The following is an 11,516-nucleotide window of genomic DNA, read 5'->3' as shown; positions in this document are numbered from 1 at the left end:
TCCAGTGTTATTTTACATTTGATTACTTTAATTTCTGTAGTATTTCTTACCTGAATAAAAACTTAACCTGAAAAACTTAGTTTCATAGCTCTCTTTATTCTATTGCATTTATTTGTGCTGTTGTTTGCCATTTTTTTTATTTTTTCTTATTTTATTACTGACTTTTTACTTGTGTTTTTTTATGAAAATAAAACTTTGCATTGAAGAAAAGTAGATTTTTGTTTGTATATGCTGTCAATTATAGTTCTTAGAAAGAAAATCGGTATCGGCAAACATCGGTATCGGCAGATCACACTAACGAAAAATCGGAAATCGGAATCGGCCAAGAAAATTGCAATCGGTGCATCTCTACATTTTACTACTTATACAAAGGCAAACAAATGTATTTGTGGTAAAACCAAATTTTATACATTACTCAAATGCTCATGAGATCTTGTTGGATTTCCACATACATCCAAATATGGTGCCTTGATATACAACAAACGAGATTTGACATCAGCAGGGTTATGACCAATCATCATTGACGACAGTATTGTCGCAGTGCAGCAAGTTTGAACAAGCAAAGGTGTGAATGAGCGCTACATTTTGGTCTGTTCTTCATACAAATCTATTACATGACTTCAGAAGTCTTGAGTCATGTAGAAAATTGCTTTATGATACTTTGATAGTGGTCTGCACTGGATTCCCATTCACTTTCATTATATGGAAAAGAGTAGTGAATACATTATTCAGCATTCCTCCTTTTAGGTTCCACAGAAGAAAAAAAGTCATGCAATTTTGAAATGACATGAGGCTGAGTAAATGATGACAGAATTATCATTTTAATGAAGGTCATGCTACTGTATCTCCCCAAAACCCAAAGTCATTCAACGAAGAAAGCACATGTTGTGAAGAAGCACTTTGTTCCCCTCAAGTGGTGAAGGAAATTATAAAGCAACAGTACAATGCTCAGGTACTTCATATTTGTTCTGCCTCATACAGTATTTGTCCTTGAAACGCCTGGATCTTTGTGCTTGTAGAACACATTGTCATAATTCCCATTTCATTCAAAATGATGACACGTTCAGTTATCATCATGGCTGCTGATTTTTTCCATTCTCTTGTCATAGCAAGATATGCAGAATGTAGTTGAAAGCAGAAATGAAGCATGCATCCCTGCTTTCAAGTCTTCAGTTTCTTAGTTCATCATTTTCTCATGCGCCCCTTTTTCACACTTTATGTAAGTGTAATTATTCTCGGTTCTGTCAGATTTGATACTGCCCTGGCTCTGATGGCATCACTCGTTATATTACGCCAAGTGGCACTGTTATCTTTTTTCATTAGTACCTGCGGTGAAGAGGAAGTATGTATTAAGCACTCTCATCAAGCTTGTCATTTTCAGACCCAGTGCCGAGAGGCACCTCACTCAAAATGCAATTAGAGCTCTTTCTGGATTACAGAGACATCAACAGGTGGTGCATCGTGTCATCGTGAACTTCATTCATAGCTTACCATCTTAGAAATGTAAAAGTTTATACAGTTGATATCAAGTATTGATGGATGTTGCATGAAGGTACCATATTGCTGAATCACTATAGACTGATTTGCCTATGGGTATTTCCAGCTGTTATCTGAGGTGCTTGTCATTCAAGCTGCACTGATCATGTAAATGTAATATACTGCCTATTTTAATATACAGATATGATAAGCATGTTTTTTTTTTTCAGTTTTAGTCTTAAGTCTTTGCCAGAGTTTTACAACTAAGTGACAATTAGCTACAGTTTGCTACAAAGGCAGCTGAAAATGGTGCTGTTTTATATTATTGGCATATATGGGGATATTATTTCAGCGTTTTTAGTAGAATATTATCAGTGGGGGAAAAATATTCAGCATTTTTGCATTTACTCAACAGCATGTGATTTACTGGATGTGTGAAGTTCTTCTCAGGGTTACACAGGTGTAGCTCATCATATTAAATATGGACATAATATTTGACTACCTGGAGTTGTCATAATACCTTTTTATCATTTAATCATTATATCTACTGATGTTAAATTTAAAACATTAAAAAATGTTTTGCTTATGCTGTCTTAATCTAAAATAGTTTAATATATTGTATTCTAAAGTAATGACAGTGTTATTTTAGTATTATTTATATACTATTCAGGGCTGTACAGTGCGACATATATGTCGCACGTGCTACAAAAAAAACTGGTCTGTGCGATGAATACATTTACCACTGTAGCAGGCCTGCGATACAGTTTTGCATGTTCATAACACAGCCGCTTAATAGTGTGAAGTGATTTCGTTGTGCTTGTTTGTGTGTGTGAGATTGATTATACTTGGTAGTTAGGGGTGTGCGATATGACGATTTTTGAATGTCTCCACGATCTGCTTTTGAAGAAATATCGTTGTATCTGCTACAGCGCACATTCTATCAGCTGCAGTTCTGGCGCCTCCCTCTGTCTCAATATAATGTACAAAGCCACATGCATTCACATCAGTGTTAGCTCACGGTAGAGTTACTCTCACGGGACACTGCACTTATGCGCAATCACAAAACTACATTATTTCCATCTGCTTTATTTTTTTCTTTCTGATTTTTAATTGTTCTTGTTAACAATAACAAAACATATAAATTATATATGATGTGAGCTTGCAGATACTCTAAGAAATCACTTTTTTGAGCTAAATGTGTTTTGAGAACAACTTATCTTCAAGGTAAGGTTTCATGTCAGATGTTCCCATTTTTATTCATTACTTTATCCTTGTTTACATGTTTTCCTCTTATTACAATTTTTGAGACATTGAAGTCTTTGTCAATCATTTTGTGTGCCAGATGTTTGTTTGAATTATTCATGCACTTGGTTATTATTCTAACTAATCAGACACTTCTTAATTGGCATCCTCTCTTATCTATAGATTTGTGCACTTGTTTTATAGCAATTAACAAGTTCTCCTCAATGAATATCTGTCCAGTATGTCTTCTGAATAATCATGACAAGGCCATGCAATGAACATTGTTAATTAAAAAAAAAAAGCCCCATTTGATGTTTCTAAGAACTTTGCTTTTAATATTAAAAGCGCTAAATGTTTGTGACCTGGTGTGTGAAGTCTGATAATTGAAGTAGAAATCTATGCTGTAGAAACTGCTGGAGTAAAATTATTTTCGATTTAACAGGACAATAAATGGTTCCAGCATATCACAAAATGCTTATTCAGTGAATGAGATATGCATTTCATCCATCAAATAGGTTGAACTAAATGCTACTGGCGTCTGTCATTTTGTGTATGAAATGCATTAGAGTGTAGCTGCGCTTTGGGTCACGCAGTTCATTTAGTCCATGAAATTACATAGTCAGGTTACACTTGGCGCCCCACAAAAGACACACTGATAGAGTTTTGTGTTTGTGTGGGTGAATCAGTTGCTGTTTATGCATGTTTATTACAGTCACGGATCATGGAAAAACACATTGTGATGAACATCATGTTTATTTACCAGCTGTAATACTATGGTGGTAACCAGTGTATTTTAAAATACAAAACTAATTGTACCTTAAAATCCCATGCCAAAATGCATGAAAAATTGTCAGTGTATTTCTTAAAGTGAATATCTGGCTATATATTTTTTTTTACTTTATATTAAACAGGAGTTTTTAATTATTTTCGATTTAACAGGACAATAAATGGTTCCAGCATATCACAAAATGCTTATTCAGTGAATGAGATATGCATTTCATCCATCAAATAGGTTGAACTAAATGCTACTGGCGTCTGTCATTTTGTGTATGAAATGCATTAGAGTGTAGCTGCGCTTTGGGTCACGCAGTTCATTTAGTCCATGAAATTACATAGTCAGGTTACACTTGGCGCCCCACAAAAGACACACTGATAGAGTTTTGTGTTTGTGTGGGTGAATCAGTTGCTGTTTATGCATGTTTATTACAGTCACGGATCATGGAAAAACACATTGTGATGAACATCATGTTTATTTACCAGCTGTAATACTATGGTGGTAACCAGTGTATTTTAAAATACAAAACTAATTGTACCTTAAAATCCCATGCCAAAATGCATGAAAAATTGTCAGTGTATTTCTTAAAGTGAATATCTGGCTATATATTTTTTTTACTTTATATTAAACAGGAGTTTTTACAGTGTATCTGTTGATTTCAGGAATAAAAGTCAAAATGTAACAGACAGTTTCAGGAAGTTCCACTGCATAAATATTGCAACATTCTTCAATGAAGTTCTTATGCCTTTTTGTATTATATCTGACAATGTCAGTGTACCCAAGAGAATCTCCACACGAGAGCGAGCAGAGCATGTGGGGTGAGACAGTGAACAGCAGACAGCAAAAGAAAGTTTGTTCTGTAGAAAAGAACTACTGAAGTTAGGAAGCACAAAAGCAGAGATCTACATTCATATATATGAGATAAAAATGCAAGAAGACTCGGGTGGAATTTCTTATATTCTCACAATGTTAACAAATATTGATTTCGATTGTCTTCAGACATTCTACTAACTATAAGTAACTTTGCATCTACATGTCAACTCATTCTCATTAGAGTATCAGCAGACTGTTTTAGGTTAGTGTTAGAGTTAGTAACTAGTTACATGTAACGGAATTCCATAATTGAATTACAAAATAAGGTTACACTATTTTAAGGTGTCCTTGTTACAGTGTAATTATACATTTACATACTGTGTAATATTATATGTACTACATGTACTTACCTAAATGGTTAGGGTTAGGATTAGGGTTTGGTTTAGGGTTACTTGAATGTAATTATGCATCATTTATTGTTATTGTAATAGTAACGTGTAACAAGTAAATAAAGTGTTACCCAAAATAAATGTAATTTTAATCTGTTACACTTACTGAGAAGAAATGTGTAATTGCATCGACTGCTCTAAAATATAAGACACCAATGTTTCAGGAGTTTAGGACACAGAATAGGACACATGATTTTTTTGATAACCATTTTATTTCCTGTGTGGGTTTATGTAGGCCTATATGCTTTATTTTTTAAGATTAACCTTTTTTTTCCCCCCAAAGCATTGTTAGATGCCAGTGTTTCCTAGCTATGCAAAGATTTGATTTGAAAACAGTATCATAGCTATTAAACTATATCTTCTGATTTTAAATCTATATTTAGCCTAACCCCAGAATGCTCTCAAAGTAAAAAGCGGTGCTAAAGTCTGATTTTGTGGTGGCTGTGCTTTCAAATTAAATTATTATAATCTTAATTCAAGTGAAGAAGGATTTCGAAAGTCTGACAGTAATCAGTGTTGAGAACTATTGTTACTAAGGTTAACCCTGCCTGCTTTAAATGTTTTAAAATGATTAACAATTGAAAACCTTCATTAGACGTTTAGAAAAGTAATCAAAAAGTAATCAAATGTAATCAGTTACATTACTTTAATAAAGTATTTGAACATTACATTTTAAATAGGGTAACTTGTAATCTGTAACCTATTACATTTCCAAAGTAACTTTCCCAACACTGGTTAGTAGAATAAGTTAACGTACTTGCAAAATTACTTACACCAGATATAAAAGAAACAAGTTACTAGAATGTACCATTTATGTACCAAAGATGTACCTTTTTGCTTTTGTTACTATGAGCATTGGGAATTTTGCAGTCTTTTAGTCTAGGTTTTGTAATCATCTATACTAAAGATGTTAGTGTTCATATGCACATTTAAGATTTTGCAGTCTTTTTCTTTTGAGAAAAAAATATGAATGACGCATTTAGCATTGAGAGGCATTTTGTCAAATAAAATGCTGTTTAGTATGAGCATGTCTCTCCCTCTTAATAGCACCTGCCACTAAAATAGCTAGAGACAGATATCCATTAACATTCCCATTCATCTCAATGGCAGTTGCTTGGCTGGCACATGCACCACCCAGGAGTATGTGAATTGAAATAATCATGTGACTAATTACGCTGGAGCTGCAGGAAAATTGCATCTGATTGAATCAGATTTATGATATGCCCAAATGCTTCATTAGGAAATACAGCATGTGAGCTATGAAGAGAAAAACTTTAAAACTCAGTCTCAGACTCAGTCTGAAAAGTTTTCTCATCAGTGAAGAGTGTTGTCTGATCAATATAAGCAATTTAACAATGTGGCAGTGTGTCATTGAGTTAAACAACTCTATTATCTGCAGAATCAACCAAATCCATTTGCTGAGAGCCTGATTTCTGATGCTTTATATATAAATTCATAAGTTTGTTAATATATTATGTTATTCATACATATCATATATTCACTCTTTTCATCTGAATTTTCAGCAGCCATTACCCCAGTCACTTTTTTCAAAAACATTTCTCAAAATTATAATCTAATCTGTCAGACAAGGAAGTAATTCTTCCCATACAGAGACAAATTCCGTGATTTTATCTGTTCTTCAGATAAACTGGCCTTACATCAAAACCAACCTGACTAATACACTAACATCATCGTGCTGGCAGAGAAAGAGCTTGTAGAGTGTTTAAAATCAATTTTTGTTGTATAGCTCTGGCCTTTTCTTCAGAAAGCCTGTCCCTGTGAGTCACTATGACAACCATATTCTCACAGCCAGCACTAATACACAGACACACTGCGAGCGTGTAATGAAGTGTGCTTCAGTACAACCGTTTCTATTACTCAGTCACACTTTTAAGCTCATTTCATATACAAAGTGCATGTGCATGTGTGTGTATTATAATATATTGTATATTCTATTAATCAAATAATCGTGAAAAAATAGCAATTTGAACAAAAATATTAAGCAGCTCAACTGTTTTCAACAATGATGATAAATGTTTCTTGAGCAGCAAATCAGCATATTAGATTGATTTCTAAAGAAGCATGTGACACTGAAGATTGGAGTAATGATGCTGAAAATTCAGCTTTGCTTCACAGGAATAAATTACATTTTAAAATATATTAAAATGCAAAACAGTTATTTTAAATTAAAATAATATTTCACAATATTACTGTAATCTTAATTATTCTTCATTTTTGACTAATAGTTTATACATTTATATAGGCGGTGTGCATTGCTGACGACGGTAGCAGATTGTGAAAAAGACTTCAAACGTGACACGGGTTCAAGAGACAGTCATAAACGCCTGATATCTGATGTGATGAAAATAAGCAAGTTGGTCAAATTCATTGCTGTACTGAAGAGAAAGCATCCGGTGAGCTCTTTTGTCTGGTCTATGTGACTTTCTCTGGCCCAGTTTCCTTTTAAAAGAGAGCGTTTCAGAATTATATTCCTCTTTAATCAATGATCTCAGCGGCAGTCACAACATCTATTCCCTCCCGTGTTCTGCAAGGATAATCTGACAAATTTCCCTTTGACATTTACACTATTTTTGATCTTCTTCCCTTTCAGATGATTTGTTGCAAATGATGGCATGGACCACCTTGGTCAAGATCTTTGAACACAATGCTGTGATGACGTGCAGCTCGCTTAATGCACATAGACACAAGCTGTCAGATGAATAAGCAGCAATTCTACAGGTATGAACGGTGAAAAGCCCTGCATGATATTTCAATAGAGTAAATCAGGTGAACTCGGAAGTGTTCCCCAGTGAAACAAACTGAGCACAAGAAATGTCAACATTATTTAATGCTCATACAGGCCATTAGATTGTTTTTTTTTATGGGACTCTTGTAGCCTTATAATAGTTTTCAGTTGATTTCTATTTGGACACAAATCAAATGTATGATGACTTGGTGGTTCAATAAGTGAATCAGATGTTTGTTGAATTATTCAAACTGATAAGTGGTGAATCATTAAAAGTCATTTTTTTGTGGTTGCATGCCGAGCAAACACAATATAAAAGAAAGTGTGTGGTCTTTGTTCTATTTCAAGCTTTCTAGTTATTATTACATTTAAAAAATGTTGTAAAATAAGGTATGTGTGAAGCAGACTTTAGTCTTGCTACATCAAGACTTGCTCCATTTCGGTCTTAGTAACTACACTGAAAAAATAAAACAAGAACTAAACAGATAGTTCACCCAAAAATGAAAAATCTGTCAATAATTACCCTCACGTCGTTCCAAACCTTCATTCATCTTCGGAACACAAATGAAGATTTTTTTTAATGAAATCCGACAGCTTTCTGACCCTCCATAGACAGCAAGGGTCCTACCATGGTCAAGGCCCAGAAAGTAATAAAAAAACAGAAACTTTTAAAAAATCTTCTCAACCCCAAACTTTTGAACAGTAGTGTAAGTCTGTCAGAATTAAAGTCTGTCAAGTATAACATAAACTTACTGAAACAAACCAATTTACTCCAGGTTGGAGACTTCTGTAAATATTTGGTTTATAAATTAGATCACTATTCAGCTTAGTTTAATGCTCAAATGTTTAGTAAAGCACAACTAAGCTACATTGTATCATACACACAGCTGGTGCAACACATCAGTAGATATTTTGTCCCTTCCCAGTGATTCTGTCTGTCCTATTCTGTCCTAGGCATGGCATCAAATGGCACATATGCAGGCGAGCCCTGGGACGTGATTATCCTCTCCCTCACACTTTCGTTTCTTGCTGTGCTGACGACGGCCATGAACTGCTTGGTCATTACAGCCATCATCGTCACACGCAAGCTGCACCATCCCGCAAACTATCTCATCTGCTCACTGGCCGTGACCGACCTTTTGGTGGCCGTATTAGTCATGCCCTTCAGCATTGTCTACATTGTGATGAACACATGGGTCATGGGTGAAGTCATGTGCAACATCTGGTTAATCGTGGACATAACCTGCTGCACATGCTCCATTCTGCACCTCGCGGCCATCGCTGTGGACCGATACCGCGCCATTACGGACGCCGTGGAGTATTCGAGAAAGAGGACATCTCTACGGGCCGCCATCATGATCAGCGTGGTGTGGCTCCTCTCGATAGTGGTCTCTCTGCCGCCAATGCTGTTGAGACGCCAGGAAGAAAACACATGCATCATTAAGCACGACAACATCGGCTCCGCACTTTACTCCACGTTCGGGGCATTTTATATCCCGCTAATACTCATTCTCATTCTCTACTACAAGATCTACCGAGCAGCCAAGACTCTTTACAACAGGAGAGCCAGTTGCCTCAACAAGCCGGAGATGAACGGACACATGCTTCCCAAGTGCAGCGACCGGGAGCCGACGAGCCCAGACACTCTGAGCCCTCCGGAGAAATCGGTATCTGAACCCTCCACCGAAGGCGACAGGGCGCGCATCACTGCGAAAAGCCCAAAGTCTCGGTCTCGCAGAGAGCGGTCTGTCAGGAGACGTCGCATCTCCAGCACGCGTGAAAGGAAGGCCGCCACCACTCTGGGACTCATTCTGGGGGCTTTTGTCATCTGCTGGCTGCCCTTCTTCATCCATGAGGTGATTGTTACCATCTGTGAATCCTGCAGTCTCTCTCCTGAGATGACCAACTTTCTGACTTGGCTGGGCTATCTGAACTCTCTCATCAACCCGCTGATTTACACCATCTTTAATGATGATTTTAAAAGGGCTTTTCAGAAGTTGATCAAGTGCAAGAATTATCTCTAACGCCAATGAAGGGATTGCGTCACGTGAACTGAAACTATTATACTCAAAAAATACAATGTTCAAAGAACTTAATTAAAAGAGGGATCATTCTGCACAAATACATTTAGTCTCTGTTGCTGTTGAAACAATTAGATAATTAATTCTCAACAACAAAAAGTTAGTCTTGTACAAAGTCATTTTGTCAACAAATCAGACCACATTATTTGTCTGAAGAATTTACTCTGCTTTAAAACAATATGTGACCTGCTGCACAATGAGCAAATTTTGAAAAATGAGTTATTTTTATTTTTACGTTCTTAAAAGGCCTATTATGCCCCTTTTTACAAGATGTAATATTGGTCTTGGGTGTCCCCAGAATGTGTCTGTGAAGTTTCAGCTCAAAATACCCCACAGATCATTTATTATAACATCTGGAAAATGTCATTTTTGGGGCGTGTCTACACAGCTGTTTTGGTGTGTATCACTTTAAATGCAAATGAGCTGCATATTCCCACCCCGTCTTCAGAGCAGGGCGTAGTGCAGGGGTCACCAAACTTGTTCCTGGAGGGCCGGTGTCCTGCAGAGTTTAGCTCCAACCCAAATCAAACACACCTGAACTAGCTAATCAAGGTCTTGCTAGGTATACTTGAAACTTCAAGGCAGGTGTGTTGAGGCAAGTTGGAGCTAAACTCTGCAGGACAGTGGCCCTCCAGGACCGAGTCTGGTGACCCCTGGCGTAGTGTATGCATCTCTGCTTTGCATACCTACAGCAATAAACAGCCGGTAGAAGCAACATGACTGAGCGCAAGAGAACCAGTGTTCAGCCGTACATATGGGAAACCAAACACAATGAAACAGTGCGACGTTACAGAGCTCACGCCATGCTGTCCATTCGCGAACTAATCTCAGCAGCACGGCGCTGATCAATTAAAATACTTAGATAACGTACGCACACAAATGCAGCTAAAATGCTAAGCACTATAGCGACATTCACAAAGCAGTCTGGAGTGAAATGATTTGCGCAGACATACACGTATTTAGGTAGATTTTGAGGCACATTACCTTCAAAAAATTAAAGTAATCCGCTGCGTCTTCAGTGGCTCAGACTCTTATGTTCAGTCTTACATCCAAACAGAGCACCGGGATTGCTTATGAGACATTGTTGACATTAAAGCTGCTTGAGCGCAGAGAAAATGGAGGACAGCGTACAACCAAACACAACTCACTGAGGGCAGAAACTATGGTGATGCAGGACTGTCAGTCAGCCATCATGGGCGGGGCCTAAGCAATGTGATGTCATATTGCTTAGAGAATCAAAACGGCAGGCCTAGAGAGACTGATTTGGTTTAATGGGAATTAAACATTAAGGAATGGGTGGATTTTTTATCATTGTACTGTAGGGTGGTTGTGTTCACACACTGCCAACACATTTATGTCCAAACACTGGATTTTACATAATAGGTGCCCTTTAAAAGACTTATCAAAATTATGTATGACTTGTTGGAATGACCGAGCTACACCTGTTTGAAGTCGATGGAGTCAGCAAAGTCAATTTTGGGAAAAATCAGGTTAGTTTTTTTTTTTAAGGTTCCAAAGCAAAATCACCTAGCAACATTGCATTCTTTCCCTCCAATTCTTTTCTTAATAATCATTACTATATTTATTAATAATCACAATTTATCTTTGTTGTTATAAATAATATAGCTATTTTTATTTTATCTTTGTTGTTATAAATAAGAACAGATGCAAAAAAAGAACAACTATTAGAAAGAAACAAGTGTATAGTGTATTACTTTTTTAATTTTACATCTAAACAAAAGCATTCAAGTTAGAAAAACAAACAATCAAATGTAAAATGATGAATAAACTGATTCTTTAAACTACAAAAGCAGTTCAATCAAGAGCAGCGAGTGTTTTCCTCTTTTCTTTTATAGTTAAATTAATATCAATGCGACAGGCGGCCTATATTAAGACTTACCGTAATGCACGGATCTAGTATAATGTTATACATC

The 11,516-nt window shown here is 36.5% G+C and overlaps 1 protein-coding gene across 2 annotated transcripts in view; it reads left to right on the top strand.

Annotated features, from left to right (window-relative positions):
* htr1fa (5-hydroxytryptamine (serotonin) receptor 1Fa) overlaps positions 1–9,602 on the top strand; it is a 14,959-nt gene extending 5,357 nt beyond the window's left edge. The window contains exons 1-3 of one of the 2 annotated variants that reach the window (XM_016450841.1): positions 7,153–7,169; positions 7,367–7,494; positions 8,456–9,602. In XM_016450841.1, coding sequence (XP_016306327.1) covers positions 8,458–9,525 — 1,068 coding nt within the window. In that variant the 5' untranslated portion in view covers positions 7,153–7,169; positions 7,367–7,494; positions 8,456–8,457 and the 3' untranslated portion in view covers positions 9,526–9,602. Of the gene's footprint in view, positions 1–7,152; positions 7,170–7,366; positions 7,495–8,455 lie in introns of those variants that run through there. The other variant, XM_016450840.1, reaches the window with a different exon arrangement.
* The last annotated feature ends 1,914 nt before the right edge of the window (positions 9,603–11,516 follow it).

This window comes from Sinocyclocheilus anshuiensis, unplaced genomic scaffold (assembly GCF_001515605.1).
Source record: "Sinocyclocheilus anshuiensis isolate Anshui unplaced genomic scaffold, SAMN03320099.WGS_v1.1 scaffold507, whole genome shotgun sequence".
NCBI classification, from domain to species: domain Eukaryota; kingdom Metazoa; phylum Chordata; class Actinopteri; order Cypriniformes; family Cyprinidae; genus Sinocyclocheilus; species Sinocyclocheilus anshuiensis.
The sequence above is the reverse complement of the archived record's forward strand: the minus strand, read 5'-3'. Positions and strand labels throughout refer to the sequence as shown.